This window comes from Lutjanus erythropterus, chromosome 4 (assembly GCF_056507025.1).
Source record: "Lutjanus erythropterus isolate fLutEry1 chromosome 4, fLutEry1.hap2, whole genome shotgun sequence".
Classification (NCBI taxonomy): Eukaryota; Metazoa; Chordata; class Actinopteri; order Lutjaniformes; family Lutjanidae; genus Lutjanus; species Lutjanus erythropterus.
In genome coordinates, this window is record NC_139320.1 from 13,316,225 (window position 1) to 13,339,758 (window position 23,534).

Here is a 23,534-nt window from a genome sequence, read left to right on the forward strand (position 1 = left end):
TTTAACATAGCTAAACTTGCTAAAAATAAGTGATTAACCATTTTCCGAAAGCCAGGAGAAAAGTTTGCCTTTGTGTTTTTTTCCTGATGTGTGCTGTAAAGCTCAGACTCTGGTCACCCAGGAGAGCAGAGGGAAATATGTTTTAAATGTCTCTGTACAGCTACTTTTATAACTTCTAACTGAATCTCCAGTTTGAAGTTTAGTGTCGCTAATCATGCAGAATTTAGGAAATAAAATATTTAACCACTATTCAGATGCTCAACTAAAGACGAGCACTTCTTTAGGAAATGTACTTTCAAGCAGGTGGGCTAACACACCGACTCAAACCAAGTCAAGCCAAGCAGCATGTGTATGAAAAAGGAGAAAGGGAGCGGCAGTATCTACCAACCAAGGTGACAAGCCTTCATTGCCTCCACCAAAAAGGGGCAAAAATAACATGTCCATGCAGGTGTCATGTTTCCGTCATTGCCGATCAACACTGGAGACGATAAATACTATTACTGCAGAGTCATTTGATTCGGGAGTGAATGCCAATTATACCCTTTCCTATTGAAGACAACAGCCAGATGTTAGTGGGTTTTTTGGCCAGTGAAAAGGAAACATTATATACAGTTCACTGGCTTGCAGGCCGTGATGGCAGTTCGTACCCACCACAGAGCCAATGTGTTGGTTGTGGTAGTTACACGGTGACACAAAGAGCTCCTATGGTGGCAGGCTTCAGTTAAAGGCTAACTTTGATATTTTTCAACCTTGGCAGAACAATCTGAGCCTGACAATAGCAAAAACAAGTGCTTTAAGTGGATAGACTTTGACAGTACACAGTTGCCCATAAGGATTACATTGTAGCTCAGTTTCCTTTCTAACAGCTGCAGTGGTTTACCTCAACACAATGGCGAAAAATGTTGTCTCCATTAATCACTTAAATAGAGAGAGAGATCTGCACACCAAATAACCACTTTAACTGGAACTTTTTTGGTGAGCACATCTCTCTGTCTCTCTATTCGGGTATTTTTGGGTATATGGATCCATGCCTTTTTCTCAGTAGTGATTTTGGTCTGCCCTGATCACATTTGATCAAAAATAATCTTCATATGTAAAATTATTGGAGTGCTCCTTTAGCAGTTTAAACAAACACAAATCGACGTTAAATAGAACAAAGACTTTCTTAACAACAAAGCTCTGCCATTGACATTGGCCAGTACCTGAAACAAAGGTTTTTCCAAGATCACATTTGCACTCTGAAGTCCAACCAGCAAGTGTGACTTCAGTCAGACATTTCAAGCTGAGAAGGATGTACAGACAGTGAAAGTTAAGCTTCAGTGACACAGCATCACAGCAGCACAGCCTGTTCTACCCATGTTCCTCTGGTTAACTAATATTCTGCCAAAACCCACACATGCCCAGACTCTAGTCTTTCAAGTTTCACAACAGGAAGCTCAGTCATGTCCTTATGTCAGGCAAAGTGTGACAGCCTTCCTCTGACGTATCATGCAGTAGCCCTGTGATTGCAACTTGTATTAGTTTCACTCTGACGAAAACATGTCTGAGATCACCACATCTTTCTCCTGGACGAGAGGTTTTCAAAGTGGTAAGCAGGTCTCCTGTGTGGGGCTCTGAACAGTATCAGCGGAGGTTCAGTGAATGAAAATGAAATATATTACATGAGTTATCAAAAGGAAATCATATAGAATAGCCTAAATGTATGTAATATGATTAAGCGGTTGAGTAGTTCTGACATAAAGTAGTTTAGGGGAATTATAATGTTTTTCCTTACCTGATATCAGACTGCACTGTAAACTCTTTCAACTCAATTTCCAGTGGAGTGAACAGATTCAAGGTCTGGACAATTTATAAAGGCCTTTATGACAGTAAACTGAAAATATTTGCTTTATGGGCAAAACAAGTCATTTGTGAATGGCCTTTGGGCCTCACTGATCAACATTTACCATTTTCTAACATTTTATTGATCAATTAATCAATCGTCAATTTATTTTCATTGTGAATTAGAAAATGGTCCAGGATAGGGGTGTCACAGTTTCAATATTAAATCATGAATGGATTTAAATTGTCATTTGATTGTCTGGCAGGTATCAAAAGTAAAACAACACTTCAAAGACGATTCAGCATAACTTACTGGGTTTTATATTGCACTTGATACCATAGAAACTAATCTTTTGAAAGAAGAATTTGAAAGTGTGAATGACAGTTGTCAAGGCATAAAACCAATGATCTGCTGATCTTTGCAGATCAATGACAATCTTGCAATGGCATACCTGCCAGTGCTAAAAAAAATGTTCAAATCAAAAATCAAGCTGAATCATGACCTTAAAATCAAAAGTCATAACTAATCGAGGATTAGGAGAACTGTGACACCCCTAATCGGCAGCCCACCTGGCATCCAACTGGGGGCCAAATCTGGCCCATGGACCACAAATTGAGTATCACTGGTCTAAGTGATCCATGAACATACCAATGACCCCATGGGCATCCAGCAATTGAGCAAAATAAGCAAGTAAACTAAGGGGGGACATCTTTTACCAAGCTCAATCTGAGGAGAGGCCCACAGTCTGAGATTCTGAAAACCTCTGTCCTGGTCTGAGAAGTGGTAAACAAAGATGAATGTTTGCCACAGGATAAACATCTGCCCAGAGTAGCCATATGGTACCCGATGGCATACATAGGAAATTGCATCCATTTTGGACCCACATTTCTCAGCTAAGGTCACATGTCTGCAGTCCTCAACATCAGCCTCATGTCTGCAGCAGCCGGCAGGGTGAAGTGATCACCAAACGGCTTAAACATGAACATACCAACGATGCCGCCCTCTAAACCAACAATCTGACACAATGTCAGTGTCAGAAGACAGCTGCGAGGCTCATACCAAGCTAACAATCCAGTGGTAAAACACCGGTGTTTCGACTGCTTCAAACTGTGAGACACTGGTGCTATGACACAGGGGCGTGTCTGCCTGTCTGTCTGCTCACACACACAACGTACAAGAAACAAACACAGCTATTTGCATGACATTATAATAAACCTATCAAACATTCGGTTTTGCCAAATCACATACAAACACGAGTGCTAGCTGAAGATGTGGTGCTGTATGTTGTGCTGTTAGCCATGTTGCTAACTTTCCTAGGCCCAATCTGGATTTACCACGTGGTTTCTCCTGCTATTGGCGCGATGCACACCCCAGCTGCCGGCTTCAGGCCAGCCACACCTCAGCCGATATCGGCTATGACAACCATCTGTTTCATGAAAAGCAGAAAACATACCTAACAAGCGACGATTTAAGACGCCATCCGTGAAGACGGGCGTAACGGCGATCGCATCAATGAATGGGGACCTAGATAACTGTAAGGCTAAGGAGGTGGCTACCGGTTATTAGCTGGTACTCAATAGCTTAATATGCTACTCACATTCAGTAACTGCCTACTTGAAAGCTTTAGCTGGCTAGGTGTAAGCACAGTACCAGTGCTGTCAACGATGTCGTGACAACAATGAGTGCTGTAACTAGCCAGAATGAGTCAGACACCTCCGTCTCATCTCGCCCAGTTTAACAGCAACATCACCAGCCTACGTTTGCATTGATGCATTACAGAGGATCAGCTGTTTAATTGGACATGCCGACGAGAACTCCCATATCACATACAAGTTCCCGTGTGTAATAACTTGATTAACAGCGTCTAACCTGTAGGTGCAGCGACCTGGCACGTAATGAGGCCCTAATGAAGGTGTCACAGCCTTCAAAGTTCAAAACAACTGTCCTGTCAAATCAGTCTCCAGCGTCAGTGTCTCACAATGTCGTTACGCATATTACGACTGCCACCAAATACCTGACAGCATGTGTTGTCACATATTTTTGTAGACTATGGATACATAACATTAGAGGAGTAACGACTGTTTGTCTCATGAACAGAGAGAGCCTGCTGCATGAACAGGCACACTGATCAGAGCCACATCTTTCAACCACCTTTACATACGTGTCGTCAAAAAAAAAATGGTTTCACATTGCTGCCACCAACGTTACAGAGTCATCACATGGGTACAGGTATCAAGTTATCAGTCTACATGTTATTTACAATCAGTCAACAGACATTTCTTTACATACAGAAGCCCAAACTGACAAATATGAGGACCATCGATCCGCCACTTTCTGCTAGGAGGCTGGCATCAGGACAAAACACAGCTTCGACACACAACTAGAGTGATTTAACCCACTGCCACATATATAGCTCACTGTGAAGCTAGCTAGCAGACTGTTGGCTAGCTAGCTAGCAACAAAAATTAAATTAATCGGCCAAATCAGCAACACTGTAATGCGACAGTCTGTTTGTCGCTTGTCAAATATAATATATCACATACAATGTAATGTGTTTCTAAATGTGACACGAGTAAGGGCTCATCCTGGATGTCTATCGTAGTGTTAGCCTGCTAGCCGGGCTAGCTAGAGTGAAGAAAGAACACCCACGTCGCATTAGCATGGAATGCTAGCAAGCGGCTAGCTAGCTAATCCCTGAAAACACAGCAGGAACACCACTGAGCAGTAAGCACTGAAGAAAAGTCACCACAGCGAGGTTTATCTCCACACTAACAGGATAAACATGCATTACAGTGTCCTTCCCGAGTCTCTACAGAACAACGACTTGACACTTATCTGAAAATATTAGCATTTTAATAAAGAATTTAGCTCAGGACCGTGGCCGTTACCTTTCTCTCCTTGAGTCCGCAGAGCCGGACGGACGGAAAATCTTCCCGGAAGCCGGTAGCGAGGTAATTCCGGCAAAATCCCATCACGTGAAACTTTCCCAGTAATCGTGCTGTCGGCTATAAAAAAAAATATATTTTCATATCGTTTGTCGCCTGAGCAACTTACATGGAGATGTTTGAATATTTAAATGTTGCTCAAGGCATTCCAGCTTTGTTCTCAAAATAAAGCCAAGAATGTGGCATGCAGATAAAATAAAGATTGTTTTTCATTTAAATTTAAAGGGACAGCTTACCACAAAATAAAAAAAACAAATTTTTCTTCTTATCTGCAGTGCTATTTAATCATCAAAATCAAGGGATTTTGATGGTTAAGTTTAGTTGATGACAACACATCCCAATTTGATCTCAAGTAGACTGAACCAGTAAAATAACTGCATAATAATCAATGCATTACAATACATTTAAATTTTCCCTTTTTAGTGATAAGTAGTAATAAGTAAATCCTGAAATCATTCACAATTAATTAATCATTAATTTACATAGCAGTTGATGAATCACCTGAGATGTCTTTAGAAAAATAAGTGCAATTTCTACAATCTCTGAATTTTTGCACATTCATTCAGTCTACTTTTACAGTTTAGCAGCATTAAAATCTACAGATTGCAGTGGACCTAAAAGTGCACAAAACATTTATGTATTTTGGAACTGAACAACAATATAATATTTTACTTCTCCATTATTCAAACAACTTGTCCAGATGTAGATTTTTTAAACAGACATTTCCATGCCTGTGTTGTAATGCTGGCATCATCACACAATACCAGCTAAAGAGGAAGCTAATGAGGAAGAAGGTTAAGTTATCCCCTGCCCTACAAACATTTACAAATCAAATCAAGCTTCAGCAGTTGCATAGCAGCAGGGTTCCACCAAAACTGTTTTAACCCTCTTATTATCCTCAGGGTCAATTTGACCCCATTCAATGTTTATCATTCAAAAAATAATAGTTGACTTTCTTTTTTTTTTTTGCTTCATATTTCATGACTTTTCCTAATTTGATGGGTACAATTGATTAAGCCTAAAATTATCATGATGATATTTTTTCAATGTGCCGAACACATATTGCACACATTGGTGTTCCTCTGGGGTCAATTTGACCCCAAGCTGTTTTAGCTGTGTAAAAGTTGTCTGCCTGTGTGTGACCCATGTGTGACCTAACATCCCCACACCTGCAGGTGCAGAGTTGATATTTTTGAGTTGATACATGACATGGGGGGGGGCCAGGGAGACAAGCATGACCTGTTCGCTATGTAAGAATTATGTCTGCAAGGAGCATGCACACACTCTCTGCACATCCTGTGTAAAGTAGTGTAGACTAGAAGCTTGACTGTGGGCATAAAGAACTGTTCCATGTTCTGACTATCTGACTGATGTTCTAATTATGACTTTCTGTTTCACAAATGGATGAATTTTCAAACATGTAAACCCCCTCACACACACCAAAAAAACAAAAAACAAACAAAAAAGACAAAACAAACAAACAAACAAACAAAACAAAACAAAACAAAACATAAACAAAAAAAAAGGATAACAAAAGAGGAGGGGAGAGTGAAACTTTATAGTGACTAACCACAAATATGTTACAAAAAAAGGAGATAAAAATAAGTAAATAAATATGTTTATGAGAGGAAAGGGGGGGTCACCAACATCAATCAATGTGGTTCATTCTGTGAGAGTCATGAATTTGCACCCCAAATTAGAAAAGATAAATTAATTGTAATTAATTTCCTCTAATCCTCAAATGCCTGATGGTGGCGCTAGAGGACAGGTCAAGGTTTCCTAAGTGCCTAACACAAAAACTTGGTCAACAATTTTCTGTAAATCATTTTCTGAGGCAAATATCCCTGGGGTCAGATTGACCCCAAGGGTAAAATGTGTTAATAATATTTGAGGATGATAGGAGGGTTAAGATAGAAGCCTAATAAAAATTATTTTGTACTGAAGCTGCTGATTGAAAATGGTTTGCACAAGTTTCAACATTTGTAAGTATGATCACAATAAATATTTGTTGTTTTGTCAGATAATTGTATATTGTTCTTGTTTTGCAAAGTCATCTAATGGAGTGGATTGGATCCATTGGTTGGCCAGTTCTGGCCCCTGGGCTGTATGTTTGACACCTCTGATCTGGATTATTTTGGTGTGAGTTGCCAAATTTGGAAGATATCGATCAAAGAGATGTCTGCCTTCTCTCCAATATAATCAAACTAGATGACACTCAGCTTGTGGTGCTTAAAATGTCAAAAATACATTAGAAAAACTCAACAGCAATGTCTCCTTCTACAAATCATGACCTGGTTACTCAAGATAATCCACAGACCTTGTTGTGAGCAGTTTTATGTAGGAAGTAGTTTCTTTTTACTGAACTATACCCGCCAGCCGTATCATTGCACAAAAAGAAGCATCTGTTCATGGACTAAGTTGAGGAGGATGTCATTAATGTTTACATTCTGTACAATCAAAAGCACAGGGCTCTCATTCTTAATGTTTTACTGTTATTAGGTACATTTTTGTCTAAGTCACTTGAGAATGAGTTATTCTCATTATTTCATATATTTTGAGTTGATTGATGCAAAGTTTCTTTATATACTGTACTTTTTTATATATTTTTTTAATTTAAATATTTTTATTTCACTTTTAGTTCACATTTTATTTTTATTTTGTATTTGTTCTTTTCCACACTCAACCACCGAATTGATGCTTTGAGCACCACAAGTCAAGTGCCATCTAGTTACATTATACTTGAGAGAAGGCCGACAGCTGATATCTCTAAAACTCTGCGACTCACACCAATAGCACTAGAGGTAAGAGGGAAAAAATGGATTTTTGATTTTAAGGTTAACCGTCCCTTTAAGTTAGCCACCATCTATATTCTAACAATTACAAGAATTACTATTGTACTTAACTATAAAACTTAAAAATGACTATTGTTCTTAAAGCAGGGGCGTAGCAGGGGTAAATCCAGTTAAACTCAGTTTATCCACCTCTTTGAAATGAGGCTGAGAGTTTATTTAGCACTTTTCAGGTCAACAGTATCGCTGTCACTTTGGGGCCGAAGGCAAACACAGGCATGTAGACATCCACGTCCCTTATTCCGCTTGTTTTTTGATCCTTGAATAAATAGTAAGTCACAAAATAAATTATTATTATATATACATATTATACTGTTATACATGGTGGATTGCAAGGGATGAAGTGAGGACTCACAGCCTCTTCCTGAATGATTTCTAAAGATGCTCTTTAAGATAAGAGACTACTCCAAGTGGGTCCTGAGAATTAAACATGCCATGATGTCATTTTAGTATATTGGATTTTTAGAAAGACGTAATTAACAAAAACTTTAAAAAAGGAAAACTTTCTTAACCATAAGTTTATGATGCATTTTATGGGGCCCATAGTAGCCTGGATCCTACTGTAGTTACATTATATTTGAGAGCAGGCAAACATATCTATGGGCAATATCTCCAAAAGTCGGCAACTCACACCAAAAGTAACATAGAGTAATAGAACAAGTCTGTGCATTACATTGCATGACTTAAAGTTAAGTGGTTAATATGCCAGTGCAGGACATCAAATATTTCAATTAACCAAAAAAAAAAAAAACCAAAAAAAAACAATAAATCTTCAAAAACAGAACCCTTATTGAAATTTTGCACATGTCCTTAAGGATAAAAAAATGTAACTCAGTGACATGAAAGACCAAGGATACACAGCATAACAGATATCATGCACCAGGTCCCAGGCCAAGTAGAGGGACACAGCAGACAAAAGTGTTACACTTGCATTTGATGTTTAGGAAGAGAAAACCAAGTGTAATAGTGTAATATGAATTGCAGATTTATATCAATATATATACTACAGTATTTAATTGTTTTCTCAGAATATGCATGTGTGTATAGTAACCCAAGTCTTTTCTTTCCCTTAGGTTGTGCTAGTAGGCATCTGTAGAAGTGTTTGATAATGACTAAACAGCTCCTCCCAGTGCAGAACCTGCACCGCTTAATCTGAATGAATGCACTCACATGTAAATGATAAGACAGCCATGAATGCTGACATCCTTTGCACCTAAATCAACATAACAACCCACAGCCATGACATTTCCACCATGTGGGTCTGAGTTTTTATTTCTGATTCAATCTTTTACAGTACTGTAACAAAAACCAAAAAAAAACAACAGAAGAAAAACGTGATGAAGAATACATACTTTTAAATGCTCTAATTACAAAAGATGACTGAGGATGTAAGCAGTGGGGGAAAAACACCATCTGAAGCACTGAAGTCGACTGAGCAGTTGTTATTCACTTACTGATGATGACATATACAGAGGTTTGGTGAACAGTTCCCCAGGTCAGTCAGCTGGTTCAGTACATGTGAGAGAGAGGGATCAAAATTAGAGCAACGAGGAAACCATCTATGTAGAATGGATGAGGTCCCAGTTTGACCCTCCCTGTGTCATCCCGGTCCAATTAACCAGACCCCAGCCATCCATTTTTAATGACAGCTGGAACTGGGCCAGAGACGACAGTGAGAAGACACAGTGAGGAAGAAGGATAGGCCTGCCTCGCTCTTTTCAGCCATGCAATAAACAACTAAATATAAACTGCCAAGAGCCATGGAGGACTACCCTTACAAACAGAGCAAAGAGCCAGTGAGAATAGACAGTCTAGGTTTCATAGTTGGGGTTCTTGCGGAGGATGACGAAGCCCTCCAGGATGGGGGTGACGGGGAGGTACTCCTCTGTGGCCAGCTCAGCCCTCTCTCCATGAGCCAGCAGCACTGGCGTGGTGTGGGTCTGGAAACCTGTGATGGCTTTTGGCTTACCCGCCTGGCCCACAACATCCACAGCCTGCAGACAAAAAAAAAAAAAGAAAAAACACCTTCAGACCAGAGTTCTTCTTGGACTTTGGATGCTGATGAATTTCCACAACTTCTCTAATTTCTATATCACATTTACTTTTGGCTGAATGTTTGTCTACAATCCAAGTTCTACATTTTGAGAAATGCAGTTATCTATAGCAAGTTAGAGAAGACTAATGTCACTTTCATATTTGTTAAATATGATGCAGGACCAGGAGACTGGTAGCTTAGCTTAGCATAGAGACTGGAGGCAGGGGGAAACAGTTAGCCTGGCTCTGAACAATTAACATAATACATCTCATTTGTTTATTCCATACAAAACCCTAAAGATGGGTTGCACCAACCAGGAATAATTTTTAAATCTGATTCAATCATTCTTTAACTTAAAATTGTGTTGTACTGAATGTTTCAAGTAGTGCAAAAATTAAGAAAATTAAATTTAAACCTCTCTTTAAACTTTTTATTTTATTTTATTTATTTATTTATTTTACCATTTTTACTTTAAATCTAGATTAAATTTAATTCTATTGCACCATAACTTTAAACTTCAGTTTAAAATGTGATACAGTATTATCTTTAAACTTAAATTTGAGGAGGGTTAACTTTAAAAATTGCTGTCTTTTTGATGTTATTCTGCATAGATTTACTTATTCTTTGACCAATAGTTGCAGCAAACCATTTAACGGAGGGGGAATTGTAGCGGGTGCATCGAGGTGTCGGGTGTGACTGTGTGGCAAATGGTTTACATGGCTCATGGATCCTGTCATAAAGATGTCATCAAGTATCATTACACTGACAAATTGCTTTGATAATGGTATCATTAATAATGCCATTGAACTTAATTAAAGTGGTACTATTTAGACTTGCCATAAAGATGCCATTAAAGGCCAGTTTGGCAACAGAGTACAGTACAGAGATGATTTATGGAGTTTCCTGATGGACAGAAAGCTAGCTACAGTTGTATGGGCAGGAAAAACAAACTTATTTGAGCACCCACTTTGATAATCATGTGAGTTTAAATACCTTGCAATACACAATATTTAGACAATAGTAGAATGTAAAACAATAATCCTGTAAGGCTAATTATACTAATTTTTGTGGGCTTCACCTGTCCAACTCTGACAGACACAGGCAGTGGTCGTAGCTCCTCGTCAAATGTGACCAGCATCCGTGGCTGCATGGCTGCTACCAGGCCGTAGAGAATGTAGTGAGATTTCCCCAGGATGACTGCAATACACAGAGTGAACACCACGGAGAATATGAACACAGGGGAATCACTGACAGAGTACACACTTCAAATTATAAAACAGAAATGGACAATGTTAAGTGCGTGTGTGTGTGTGTGTGTGTGTGTGTGTAGGCATTGGGAAGAAAATTAACTGACTGTTCTTGACGTCGAGGAAGGAAACAAGCACGGTGAGCAGTCCAGCCACGGCGACCTGACTCATCAGCTGCCTGTCGCTATGGTAGGGACAGAGTGTCAGTGTGCCTTTGCCCAGGTGAGTCAGACCCTGCAGAAGCACAAACAGCACAGAGTCAATAGGAGCTCATACAAAAACACACAGTTTCACAAAAGTTCACATGAGCTTGGTACAGTGTGCCTTTTGTTTTGCCACCCACCTGAGCCAATCGGACCATGAACAGATTGTTCGGGTCTTTGGCGTGATACTGGGCCAGCTGCCGCAGCATGGCAGCCAGACGGGCGTTATTTGTGCCTGAGGAAATGGAAAAAGTGAAGAGCCTGTTAAATATGTTGAGGAAGTTGACATGAGAGGCACTCCCAGAGGAGGCAGCGTTGTGCATCAAACCTTTTTCACAAGCCATAACTTTGTTTCCCTGGTAGCACCTGAGCATTTCACTAATACCTGGAACAATCATTACCATCCCATAAGATTCTTATGCAATGTAAACACTGTTCACTACTCCAGGAAATGGGACAAACCTTAGTTCTGGGAGATATTTCTAGTCCACTCAGCTCATTGAACTGTTAAAGCCAACATTATGCTAACAGGATGCAAAGTCAACAGTACTGTGTGCTGTTGACAAACAAATATAATTTTACAGTATGCTGAACAACAAGAGTACTTCCATGTGCATGAGACATGAGATATTTGGATATGGTCAGCAACTTGTGACCAGCAGTAGCCTGGCGGTGTGCATTCATGTGTCTTGGTGGGAAGGGCTTTGGAGGAAGGGGGTGTGATTTTTTCACTGAAATACTTTTAAAATGCAGCTCACTGCTATTGGTTTCTCAAATGCTACCAACCCTAGGTTTAAAAACAAAAAACAAACAAAATAGTATACAGGGTTTTAGTGTTGTCACAGTTGTTACCACAGTGTTAACATTATTCTCTGTAATGCTTATAGCCAGACTTACCACTGCCGACCATGCCCATAGCAAAGATGGAGTTGTGGGAGACCTCAGGGTCAGCGTCGTGGGAAAATTTGCTGAGGGTGTCCAAGATGTTCAAACGAGGGTTGGACACGGAAATGAGAGCCAGGGCCAGGGGCACCGCTCGCCTCAGGGTGGGCTCACCATAACGCAGCTGATGATACGAATACAGAGAAAATAAGAGTTTAAGATAGAGTAAATGAATCACTAAGAAGCAAAGACCAAGAGAGGAGCAACAGTTAGGTCTGAATAATTTTAATTGCTTACTTAAGCCATCACACCCCATGAAAAGGAACTTGTAATGCTATGATCTCATTTTCAGTCATTAAGGATATCAGGATGAATAAGAGCAAATTAACAACAGAGTGCAGACAGAAGAGAAAATACAAGGAGAAGGATCAAAAGTAGGGCTGAAGTATTGTGGATCAAAAGAATGGAACAAAAAAAAAAAGGACAGATGCTGAAGTCTGAAAAATGAAAGCACTGTTTGGTCAAAATAACAGACAAACAGATCTCAGACTTAGAGGAAGAGGTAGATCAAAAGAATAAGAAAAGAAACACGGTGAGACAGGGAAACAATAATATATTAAGTAAAATTAACAAAAATAAGACAATACTAGATAACTTTTTGGCAGTAAGAAGTTCTACTGACCAGATGACCAAATGTTCGCAGCGCCATTTCAGAACCGATCTCCTCCCCCATGGCAATGAGGGCAATACCAAGAACAGCTACGCCCTGAGAGGAAAACATAAAAATAAACCGTTTTCTCAGTTTCCCCCCCATACAAAACTTCACAAGATAACGAACTACTGAATAGAGAGAAATATTGTGATTTATATGATGATAATGGTCATTTAGTGCTTACTTGGTGGGAGCCCATGTCAGCAGATGTCTCCTTCTTATCTTTGTCCTTTTTATCCTTCTTGTCCTTGTCCTCCTCCTTTTCCTTCTCCTTGGCTTCGTAATGCTCACTACAGATATGGAGAAGCTGCTGCACCTTCAGCACATTACCAGAACCTAAGATGGAGGTAAGTTGTTACAGTGATTAAAATCAGCAGGCATTGCACTACAGGTGGATTAGTGTATGGTGGGCTTATACAGAAGTAATTACATGCAGAGACTGAGTAATGGACATTCGGGTTGGGTGACTGAACAAACATATCAGCTATCGGCGACTGGCTCCCTCTCGGTTGTGTTTTTTGGTAATGATTGTCATTTCCTTTTGCTTATTATTAGTCTGCCTCTGAAGAGCGAACCAGAACCAAAGCTCAGCAACAAACTCTTAATTCAGGGGCACACTGAGGTGGACAACAAGTATCAAGCCAAAATATTTTAACAGTTAAACATGTAATATGTATGTTCTGCTACAAGGGTCTCTCATATTAAAACAATAACAAAACAGCTAGCAGAAAATGCATTGTTCTCTAAAATAAATTAGGGATTTTTTCTGCATTTGAACATAGTTGGAAACATTTGGGATTATCTGAGTACACAATTTAACATAATACTGTATATAACATATGTCTTTTTAGATGTTTTAGGGCTTCAACCTTGCATTTATGTGTATTATTGTTGAAAAAATAGACTTGAGGTAAAATAAAAACAAATGCTTCAGGTTGTGTTTATGCCTGTCAGATGCAGCTAAGACGAGAGCGTGCACAGTGCCGGTGCTGAGAGCTGCATGAATTAAGCAGACAGTGTTTCTATTGCTTAAGACATGCAAGTGAAAAACACACCTGACTCACTTGCAGTCGAGACAGGGGGTAATGGATATCTGCATGTGTGTAAAAAACAAATGCGCTTAAGAATGGCTGGAGGACAGTATTATGACACTGACCTGCATATGCACAGATATCCACTAGTGTGTTGGCAAAGCTGCGGAAAGGTTCAGGTACAACCTGTAGAGCTGCCAGGGTCGTCTCAATCGCTTCTCCTTTACCTACAGACAGTGAATAACAAGCAGAGTAGTTACAGCAGCTACATCACAGGGGACAGGAAGTTGATTTCTATCCTCGTGACCTTGTCATTCTGACTAGCCTGTACTCACCCAGGTGGTTGAGTCCCAGTCCCAAAGGCAACCAGCGGGCATACGAGTCCTTCAGCTCCTGTTCGTTCTTCTCCATGATGGTCTGAACGATGGTGGAGGTCACATCACCATTACAAGAGCCTACTGCAATCATACCACACGCCAGCGCCGTCACTCCAACCACCTGGAGATAAAACAAACATGCTCAAATATTGCTAATCTGAACGTATGCAGAGTGACAGGAGCTCTTGGCACAAAATGAACATGCATACCTCCATGCTGGATTTGGAATCTCCCATGACGGGAAGAAGCAGAGAGAGGACGTCTTCTCTGTTGGAGCCAGCATAGGCTAGGCCCAGTCTGAAACCAAAATGACAAGGATCAAAACACACAGTCATAATGTGCTGCCAGAACATAAAACTTCCTGATCCCAATAGGAGATATTCAAGTGTTAAACAGCAGAATAAGAAAGAGACCAAAGACACAGGTGCATTAATAACTAATAACATTAAGAGGACATATGCAGTGCTTTATTATCGAAGTCTGCTTGTGTCAATGTGATCTGAAGGTAATGACTTAATATCTCAAAATGAGAAACCTTGTCAAAATAATGATTTTCTACATATTAACATTCTCCTCACCCAAAGATAGCTCCTATCCTCATGATGTTGCTGTTGTGGAGGACGTAGTCAGAGAGCAAAGCGAGGGCTGGGTCACACTCATTCCTCACACCTGAGTTGACAATGCCACAAGCCAGGAGGGCACCAGACTGCACAGAGACAGATAGAGACAGGGAGATTATGGAGGTGTAGGAAAAACAGTTTTTCTTCTGTCTCACAGAGCATGCTACTGTTACTTCTTTACATTCTGTGGATAGTGCCGATTCATTTTATAAAATAGTAATAATTCTGGCCATATCTTACTCACTACCTTTGATTATGTTAACTTTAATTGAATGTGCTGTAATAACTTTATTAAACTGATGGCATGTAGAGTGTCTCAGGGCAGAACAGATTAAGATGTTAAGACAGTTATATTTTAAATGGCTCATCTTAAAAAGGATGCAATATTACCACCATATCATCACCTAAAAGTAATATATGAGCATTATTGCAGAAGCTTGTATTATGGGAAAATTTCCAATGTTTACCTTGATGTAGTCCTCAGAGGAATAGAGATATTTGTCAATCTGGGTCAGACCACCATCCACGTCCCACAGCAGGATCATACCCAGGGAGGCTGCAGCGCTCAACATACCTGAAGACATTTATATAATCTTTAGTCACTGAAAAAAAATCACACAATATGCATCAAAATACAAAGATCACAAATAGCTGATATATCAACACCCACATATTCATGATGATTTCTTCTCAGTAGAGGGTAATGTTACTGTTGCTAATGTAAATTAAAGTCCTGTGACTAATACAGCTACAGGGAATATCTGGTACTTCAACTACTACAGTATGTATGTGTGTTTTTTTTTTTCTTTTACCGTGGTCCTTGTTCTTGTACAACCATTTGTTGCCATCATCAGTGAGCAACTTGTCCTGTCCAAATGCTGCATTGACAAAGCCATTCACAAAGGAAGAGGCCAAGTTCATACGAGCCGAGTCCACCTGGGAGCCACTGCCTCCAAACCCTGTCGCATACAACACAGAGGTCACACAAAATGCCAATCCATGAACAATCAATAAACAGAAATTATCTTCTACTCGCCTGCCACAGTGGGCAGTAAGTCATAAAACACAACAGCCATCTTTATTCTACATTAGATAATTTATCACTTAGAGTGGGTTCAACTGAGCCGTGTCTCTGTCACCAACCAATACACACTGAACACACACAACCAGCATAAATGAACTCACTGTTGTTTTCCAGGTGTGTTTTGTAGATGTCATCTGGCACTTTGGGTTCCATGATGTCCAACTGGGGAGGACAAGAGGAGTGTGTTATCACAGAGTGTCTACACGTATCAGCAAGTCAAATGTCAGAGATTTTTTATGCCATCTTTCAATTATATTTAAGGCCAATTTTGCAATAAAACTAAACATAAAACATGTAAATACAGGTGTACTCTTCTGAGTGAATACGTAGCATAAGTAAGGCAAAATGACAGTAACTGGTTGAGTTAAAGAACATTTCTCCAAATACGTTCATTACGGTGAAAAAAAACTGTCCTTAATCACTACAACTGTCCAACAGCAAAAGTCTGAGCATAGAAATGAGGAATTCTACCTTAATATAGCCTCATGTCAAAGTCATTAAGATCCCTGTATTGTTATTATGGTTCTCTGTTTTATAGTTTCTACATGGATTTAAATAAATAGTTAATACCATCCTGTCTTTTTTTTAGCCAACAGACAGTCTGTTGCCAAAATGAATCTAATCAGCTTTCTCACGTAGTCTGGAATGATGATTGCCCTTCACTTTTTACAGCTCATCTTTTGCCCAAATATTGGTGGAGTTGGACAATTGTTTACCCAGCAACTGGAGATTAATGGCGAAATGGAAGCACTGGAGAAAGGGTTGAAATTAGATAGAAAGTAAAACCACAGGGAATGTTTGCGAGTCAGCTAACTAGCTAGTTCCTGTATGCCTTGATGATATAAAACAGAAAAAACATAAAAGACTGCAACAGGATAACAGAGGCATATGAATCTAACTGTGTTGATTTTTGCCAAAGGTTAAATGTACACACATTTTGTACATGTAGTGAATTTGAGACCATGCTTGCAGTATTTACTAAAATAAACATAATTTGATATTTTTTAACACTTTTTAAAGGCCTTTTATTGGGAAACGTGAATTTGAGACATTTTAATACTTTTTTGTTTTAAACCTGTAGTCACCCTAAATTAAAATGAAATGAAAATTGAAATGAAATCTGTTATGAATCACACACCACTATTTTCTGCAGTGTTTCCCCTCCTTGTCTCCATTCCCTGTAATTTAAATTTAAATTTACGGAATTTAGTGTACATGCACTGGTCATCTTGTTCACAGCTGCACATTTACTGCTTTTTAGCTGCATACAATTCAAACTACTCCGCCTTTATTTTTTTACAGTTATAAAAGAACACAAGACACATTGCTTTTATTCATTTTATCTCACTCTAATCTTCAGCTGCAGCCTTTCTGCACCCATCCAACCTTTTGTTCCTTCCTTCCTTTTAAAATCTTTTTTTACAGGAGGCAGATCGTTCAAAGTTATGACACAGGTTTCATTGACAATGAGGGATCGAGATACACAGAACTGGTACAGATTTTGACCTTATTAATCTGATCTGTTATTGCCCAGGACATGACCAATTCACAATGAAGACATGTTTTTTTTCTCTGTATCATCAAAAAATCTAGTCACAGTTTTTGTTTCACTCTTTCATACTTTTATTTCACTTCATTTCTTTTTTATTTACAGCTTCCTAACCTCATGTTCCCCAGGTCAGATTAGCTTCATGTGTCTCTTACCTCTCTAGCCAAGGCCAAGAAGTTGCTGTTGAGCTGCACATTGGACATGATCTCTGTCAAGTCTTCATAGTCCTCTACATCCTCATTGAGCTCCAGGAACATGCCATGGCGACCCAGCATGAAGGCCATCTGCTTCTGGATAACTCTGCATGGCAAAGACAGTCTGTGTTTTTTAAACCCCCCACGATGACACAGTGGGCTTTTTATTACAAGGACGGAGCATTAAAGGGTCAACCAAAACATAGTGCAGGAACAGCACAGGGCAAAAAACACACAATGTTAGCATTATCCATTTCTATCCTTAAAGAACAGGTTCACATTTTCATCAGGTTTGTTTTAAAACGGTTGTCATCTGTCCATATATACCATCAGACAGGCTTTGCTTGCTGTATTCATTCTTCCTACTCACATGCTAGCCATCAAGTGATTCCTTCCTAACATGCTTCCCACTGAAGAGATGGGGACAAAATCAACAGTCCTTTCTCTGCGCCAAAATACATTCCAAACACTGGGTTGTACCAGTTAAGATTAATTTAATCTAAGGCAAAGTCTAATCAGTGTTTGATAACACTAGGTTTAAGGGAGAACTCTGAAATATATTTACTGTAATAAATCATGAAATTACCATTATATGCATATTATATGCACAAACACATTGAAATACTCCCTTCACTTGACATGAATGATACAGCTGCAGTGTCTGAAATATCCATTCTGGACTGGAAAAACGGTTCTGTTCAATCCATCTGAATTTTGAAATAGTTTAAAAATATCCACCCAAAGTTGAGTTGAGGCAAATTTGAGTCTTCAGGATCCTGAATTATTCAAATAATCAGAGTGCTTTCCAAAGTTACAGGTGAAACAAAATTCCCTAATTTTCCTGAACTTTTCCCGAATTCCTTTATTTCCCTGAACAGTGGCTGAACAGTGTTTCCGTGCTAAGTTGCGGTGGATAAATAGGAAAATTTCATACTAAACACACTGTAATCTTAAATACTCACTCGACTGAACTAACTCAGACTGCTGAAGCCTCATATCATCTTCAGCTAAAGTTTGGAATATGTTTTTACACAGAAGGTTCTGTGGGTTTTTACTGCATTTTTCTAGGAATGGTGTCTTTATAGTTCTTACATGTCTTTGCAGGATGTGAAGATGTTTTCTACGAGCTCCACATCGTTGAGCATCAGGGCCAGGCGTAGGGCCTCCGGATAACGATTGAACTTTCTGAAGATATTCAGGGCACACCTCAGCAGCGCAGAGTTTTCTGGCTCAGGAACGTAACTCACACAGCTGGAGGATTAATGCAGAGAGTAAAGAGATGAAATGCACGTTTCAAAGACAAATACATTTGCTGCATGTATACAACACGCTAAATAACAGGGTTTGTGCTTTCTGAGCATACCTGGTGAGGTACAGGCAGACTTTGCCGTAGGCGTTTTCATCAATGTAGTCCTCTAGCATGTCCAGTCTCTCAATCTCCATCAGCAGGTCGCAGGCCTCGTGCTCGGCATTGTGGGCCATGTTGTAGGGCACAATCTCCTTCACCAGTTTCAGCAACGTCTCCTGCTGCGTCTTGTCGTTTTCCTCCACCTCCTGCCATTCTTTAGCCACCTCACCGGCAAGATGCCTGAAGGAAAGACATTAAAATTTCCTACTTTCAAACAAAAGAAATATTCCATCATCTGCCCAGTTTTTGTATAAATGCTTTCTCTGCAACATCAGTCATTTCCTTATTTATAGTGTCCTTAACCCCAAACTCTACACTGAAGAGTTGTTGGTTCAACTTAAAATTTTCAGCTTATTGAACATGTCTTCTCATGTACAACTCAATTTATGCCAAGTTTATTTGACGTAAATGTTGATTTGTTTTGAATCATAAAATTAACTAAACTTGTCTTTCTGAAATTCAGTCAACTTAAAATTTTATGGCAGCCCAAACACTAACTTTTTAATTTTAAAACAAAGTCTCTTTTCACAGTGTACAATTAATTTGCCATGACATGATTAATCAGAGTGTTTATATAGAATCTAAGTACAACCCAAGCTTCTGTTACGTTTTAACTGCTCTCTGTCATTTCGCAAAGCTTTGTTCATTTTTCTTCATGAAAAGTTGAAAGAGAATACCTGGCTCAATGGACGTCAACTATTGTAGTGGCTAGTAAACTTGATATAGAGCCATTTTTAACAAAAATTGACAACGGAATCATTTGATAGTAATCAACAGCACCCATTAATAAGATCTGACAATGAACAAAATTGCATTAAAAATATATATATATTTCAGCAAATAATCCCTGCATTACCTCAGTTGACATTACAGGTTCTCCAATAGCCACAAGATAATAACATATTTCAGCTGATGATGCTGAGTTGCATCTTACCTGACATATTCATGTCCCCAGGAGGCCAGTTCTTCCTGAGAGCCTAGAAGACGGTACTTCAGACACTCCCTCTCACCGCTCATGGTCATGGCCAACACCGACACCACATCAGCACAGAAACGCTGCAAACACCACACAGTTTGAACTTGACGTCTTCAGTCTAAAACTGTACACTAATCAGCAACTATTTTGACAACTGATCAATCATTTAGGTCAATTATCAAGCAAGACTGGCAAATATTAACATACATGTGTATGTTGGTTTTTATGTCAGTATTTTAAAAAATTACATCTGTAATATTTATACTGATACATATATTGAACAATAAGTCAGCAATTAGTGAGTAATTTCTCACAATATTATGCAAGCAACCAGTCATTTTTATCCAGAGAAAAACAGAGAAGGTGATTGTTTTACAAGCAAATATTCAAGATATTGAGAACAGCAGCCACCAGGCAGAGCTTCTGTTCTGAAAATATGCACAGGCCTATAAAGGGATAGTTCAACCCAAAATCAAAAATACATATTTTTCCTGCTGGCTTGTAGTGCTGTTTATCCATCTAGATTTTGGGGGAGGTGGGTTTCCAACTTTTGTGGATATCACCTATAGATATATCTACCCCTTCATATATATAATTAGACTAAATGACATAAAGAAAGTTATCCCAGTAGATTCTACCGTAAAAAGAAAGTAGTTACCAAATGAAACTACTTACGACACAGTCGATGGACTGTCTGAATTACCGAATCATGATTTCAGAAAAGACATTCCTGTTGAGTTTTTCCAATGTATTTTTCGGCACTTTGAGCACCAGATGAAGAGTGCCATTAAATCCACTTCTATTAGAGAGAGGACAGACATCTCTACAGCTGATACCTCCAAAATTCAGCAACTCACACCAAAACAATCTAGATGGATAAATAGCATTACAAGTATTTCTGATTTTGTGGGTGAACTGTCCTTTTAATTTGTATATGTTAAATAATATTTGTAAACAGGATCGTCATACAAATCACTGTACATTCCTTTGTGTTTTAAGAAAATAACAATTTGGTGATTCTACTGAAAAGTGGGAAATAGAGCTGTCTTTGCATGAATTTATAATTTTCTGACTGCACAGTAGAACCTCACCTTGTTCTCTCCAGGAGCCATGCCATCATAGATCTCTTTGAGTTTGCCATAGTGTGGGCGCAAGAATTTGAGAGGCTTGGGTACTGAGGTCATGGAGGTGGTTGAGGAGCGGATTTGTCTGCGCAGCTCTTCCAACGCTGGACGGTACAATGATGTGTTCTTCTCCTGCCGATGTGTAGAAAAATGTGTTTTTTGACATGTGAGGACTATTTCAGCCTGACACACAAGAAATATAATAAAAAATATAAGTAAATCTAATACTTACACTCAATCTCTCCACCATCATCTCCAGATCCTCTTGTAGCTGCTTGTCTTCCTCTGACTGAGAAGTAGTGAACAGAGAGAAAAACATTATCTGTTATTAATAATCTAAATTATACACATGTAAAATGAAGGATTCACTTGCCACGCCTAATTTGGCCTCAAAGCAGGGAGAAATGACCATAGTTTTTAGTTGATAATGTGGTGGTGGCTGGAAACTATACATCAGTGTTCACAACTTAAACTGCCAACTACTTGACTACTGCTGCTGCTGCTACTGCTTAGTACTATAGTATGTTGTCATATTGTTCTGAATACTTGCAGCAAAACTAGTATCCATCTTGAGACAAATAATGATGAAAAATGAACAAACAATATTTCTGATGGACGATGGCACTGTTTTTATTTGGTATATTCAATAAGGATGAAAAATTACCACCAAGCCCCTCTTAAATGACACTAAACATTTAAAGTGATGGCAGTTACTCTGGCACATAAACATTTAGAAGTCCTGTTATATTTCTAGTCTAGCAGGAAGAGAGTGACACTGTTATATTTAAAGCCATTAGGATGCATTGTGATATTGACATGTTATAACAATTATGTTGAATTGCTACAGAAGGGATAAACAAGGCAACCATAAACTTCCCTGTTTGTATTGAATTTCATCTGGCTGTGTCCACTAAATAATCTTACCAGTGTTGGCTACAAACTCTGTAGTCCAGATGACTACAAGCTAAGCTACCAAAGCAGTCTGTTATAACGGTTAATTCGGTAAATGCCGAATATGTGCGTTTTTGTGGTGTGAGAATGTACTTGACTTAACGTTAGCTGCTGTGTCATACAATGCGTTGCCCAGTGGTAAACCTGGCTATCTGACAATGCTAGCACTTCAGGGAGAAAAGCTAACATTGATGACAGTACAGGGTCATGTCTATAGGGAACCCCTAGATTTACAAAACTCTCGCGAGATTGTTTCTTTGGTATTAACATTGTACACACTATTTATGATTTATAATCTGACTACGCCGTGGTTAAGATCTGCTTACGGTTAAGGACAAAAACACCTTACTGAGGATAGAGGAGATTATAATAATCATCAAAACGATTACTCTCGCGAGATCTTTCGCAGGTCTGGGGTTCCCATCTAGACAGAAATCACTGACAGCAGCAAAACTAGCAAGCTAACGTTAGCTTACCGGCTAGGCTAAGGTTAGCTAGCTAGCTAACTGGGTGAGTTCAAGTGTACGATTTTTAAGGACCACGAGATTCCAACTAATCAAAGCAAAGCTGCTTTATTCGATGAATAATTTTAAAGTAACCGGGGGTCTGTTAGTCATCTACCTTGAGTAGCAATGACATCGGCCTGCTCAACCATGTTGTCAAAGCGGCAGTGACTAAGGCAAAATATCACGGCTGGCTCCTGTATCGTTAGTTGGCACACATTTGAATGAGAAAATACCCCAACTTACCAATTCTTGCTCCTCTTTCTTATCCTTATCCTTCCCCGAGGGCTGCTGCCCCTTCTCCTTGTCCTTGTCCTTCTCATCAGTCTTTTCGGGTTGCTTTTTCTCTTTGTTTTTTGCCTCCTCCATAGTTGCGGCTCTGTGAACTGTCGGCTAGCAAACGGATCTGACCGTTTCTGCTTCGGTTTGGAAAATGTGTTGCGATTTCTCTTTAGTGCCCCTGCTGGTGGTGATTTCACACAGTTGTTTGGGGGTACTTCAGGTCCCGGAAAACACGGGACCAACCAAGCTCGAGTGACAACTCCAAATATCTGCTATGATATGTCATCATAGTTGTTGAAAAATATCACATTTATTCATGTAAATGGATTTAAGAATGTACTGAAAAAATATTATTCTTCTCTAGTAAGGGAGAATCTGTCACACTTTTTTCTTTCACTTCAATTTTTCAGTCTCACTACATCTCAGTCACTATTTTTCCAATAGTAAATTCACTATTACATTGTTTTGCACAAATTAATAATTTTTACATACTTACTTCTCACTTTCATATGGACTTATAAATGGTTCAATAGCCTACAGAATGTGCATTTGTGACAAGTTGTCCCATCACTGATTCAAATATTATTAATATTTTCCATGTTTATCTGCTTCACTGCCCTTTGCATTGTGTTGGGGGTGTGCTGCCTGTGTGTTAGTTTTGTTGGTCACACATAATTTCAAACCATTTTGGAAGGATTCCTTTTGTCCTTCCTTTCTTCTTTATTTATCTTGTTTAGTTT

General features: G+C 39.1%; 2 protein-coding genes across 5 annotated transcripts in view; both read right to left on the minus strand.

The window, feature by feature from the left end:
• Positions 1-4,769, minus strand: part of eif4g1b (eukaryotic translation initiation factor 4 gamma, 1b) — a 55,000-nt gene extending 50,231 nt beyond the window's left edge. For all 4 annotated transcript variants that reach the window (XM_084717011.1, XM_084717010.1, XM_084717009.1 and 1 more), the window contains exon 1: positions 4,711-4,769. The gene's annotated coding sequence lies outside the window, so the exon portion shown is untranslated. The remainder of the gene's footprint in view (positions 1-4,710) is intronic.
• Positions 4,770-8,856: 4,087 nt separating this feature from the next.
• psmd2 (proteasome 26S subunit ubiquitin receptor, non-ATPase 2) lies at positions 8,857-22,940 on the minus strand. Its single transcript, XM_084717016.1, has 21 exons — positions 22,759-22,940; positions 21,291-21,347; positions 21,026-21,190; positions 19,893-20,014; positions 18,914-19,138; positions 18,643-18,801; positions 17,512-17,656; positions 15,909-15,969; positions 15,536-15,682; positions 15,191-15,297; positions 14,682-14,809; positions 14,313-14,400; positions 14,062-14,224; positions 13,852-13,953; positions 12,880-13,031; positions 12,666-12,749; positions 11,999-12,167; positions 11,242-11,336; positions 11,006-11,132; positions 10,730-10,848; positions 8,857-9,610 (listed from the first exon to the last, which is right to left on the minus strand). Exons 1-21 carry the CDS (start codon positions 22,879-22,881, stop codon positions 9,428-9,430), a joined length of 2,721 nt encoding a protein of 906 aa, XP_084573142.1. The 5' UTR covers positions 22,882-22,940; the 3' UTR covers positions 8,857-9,427.
• Positions 22,941-23,534: the final 594 nt, after the last annotated feature.

Bases quoted from the DNA above. Each gene is read 5' to 3' on its own strand.
- psmd2 (XM_084717016.1), bottom strand. From the start codon at position 22,881: ATGGAGGAGGCAAAAAACAAAGAGAAAAAGCAACCCGAAAAGACTGAT. The intron at 15,683-15,908 runs GTGAGTTCATTT...TGTATGCGACAG, and splicing joins AACACACCTGGAAAACAACA to GGTTTGGAGGCAGTGGCTCC. The intron at 11,337-11,998 runs GTAAGTCTGGCT...CCATTTCCTCAG, and splicing joins TATGGGCATGGTCGGCAGTG to GCACAAATAACGCCCGTCTG.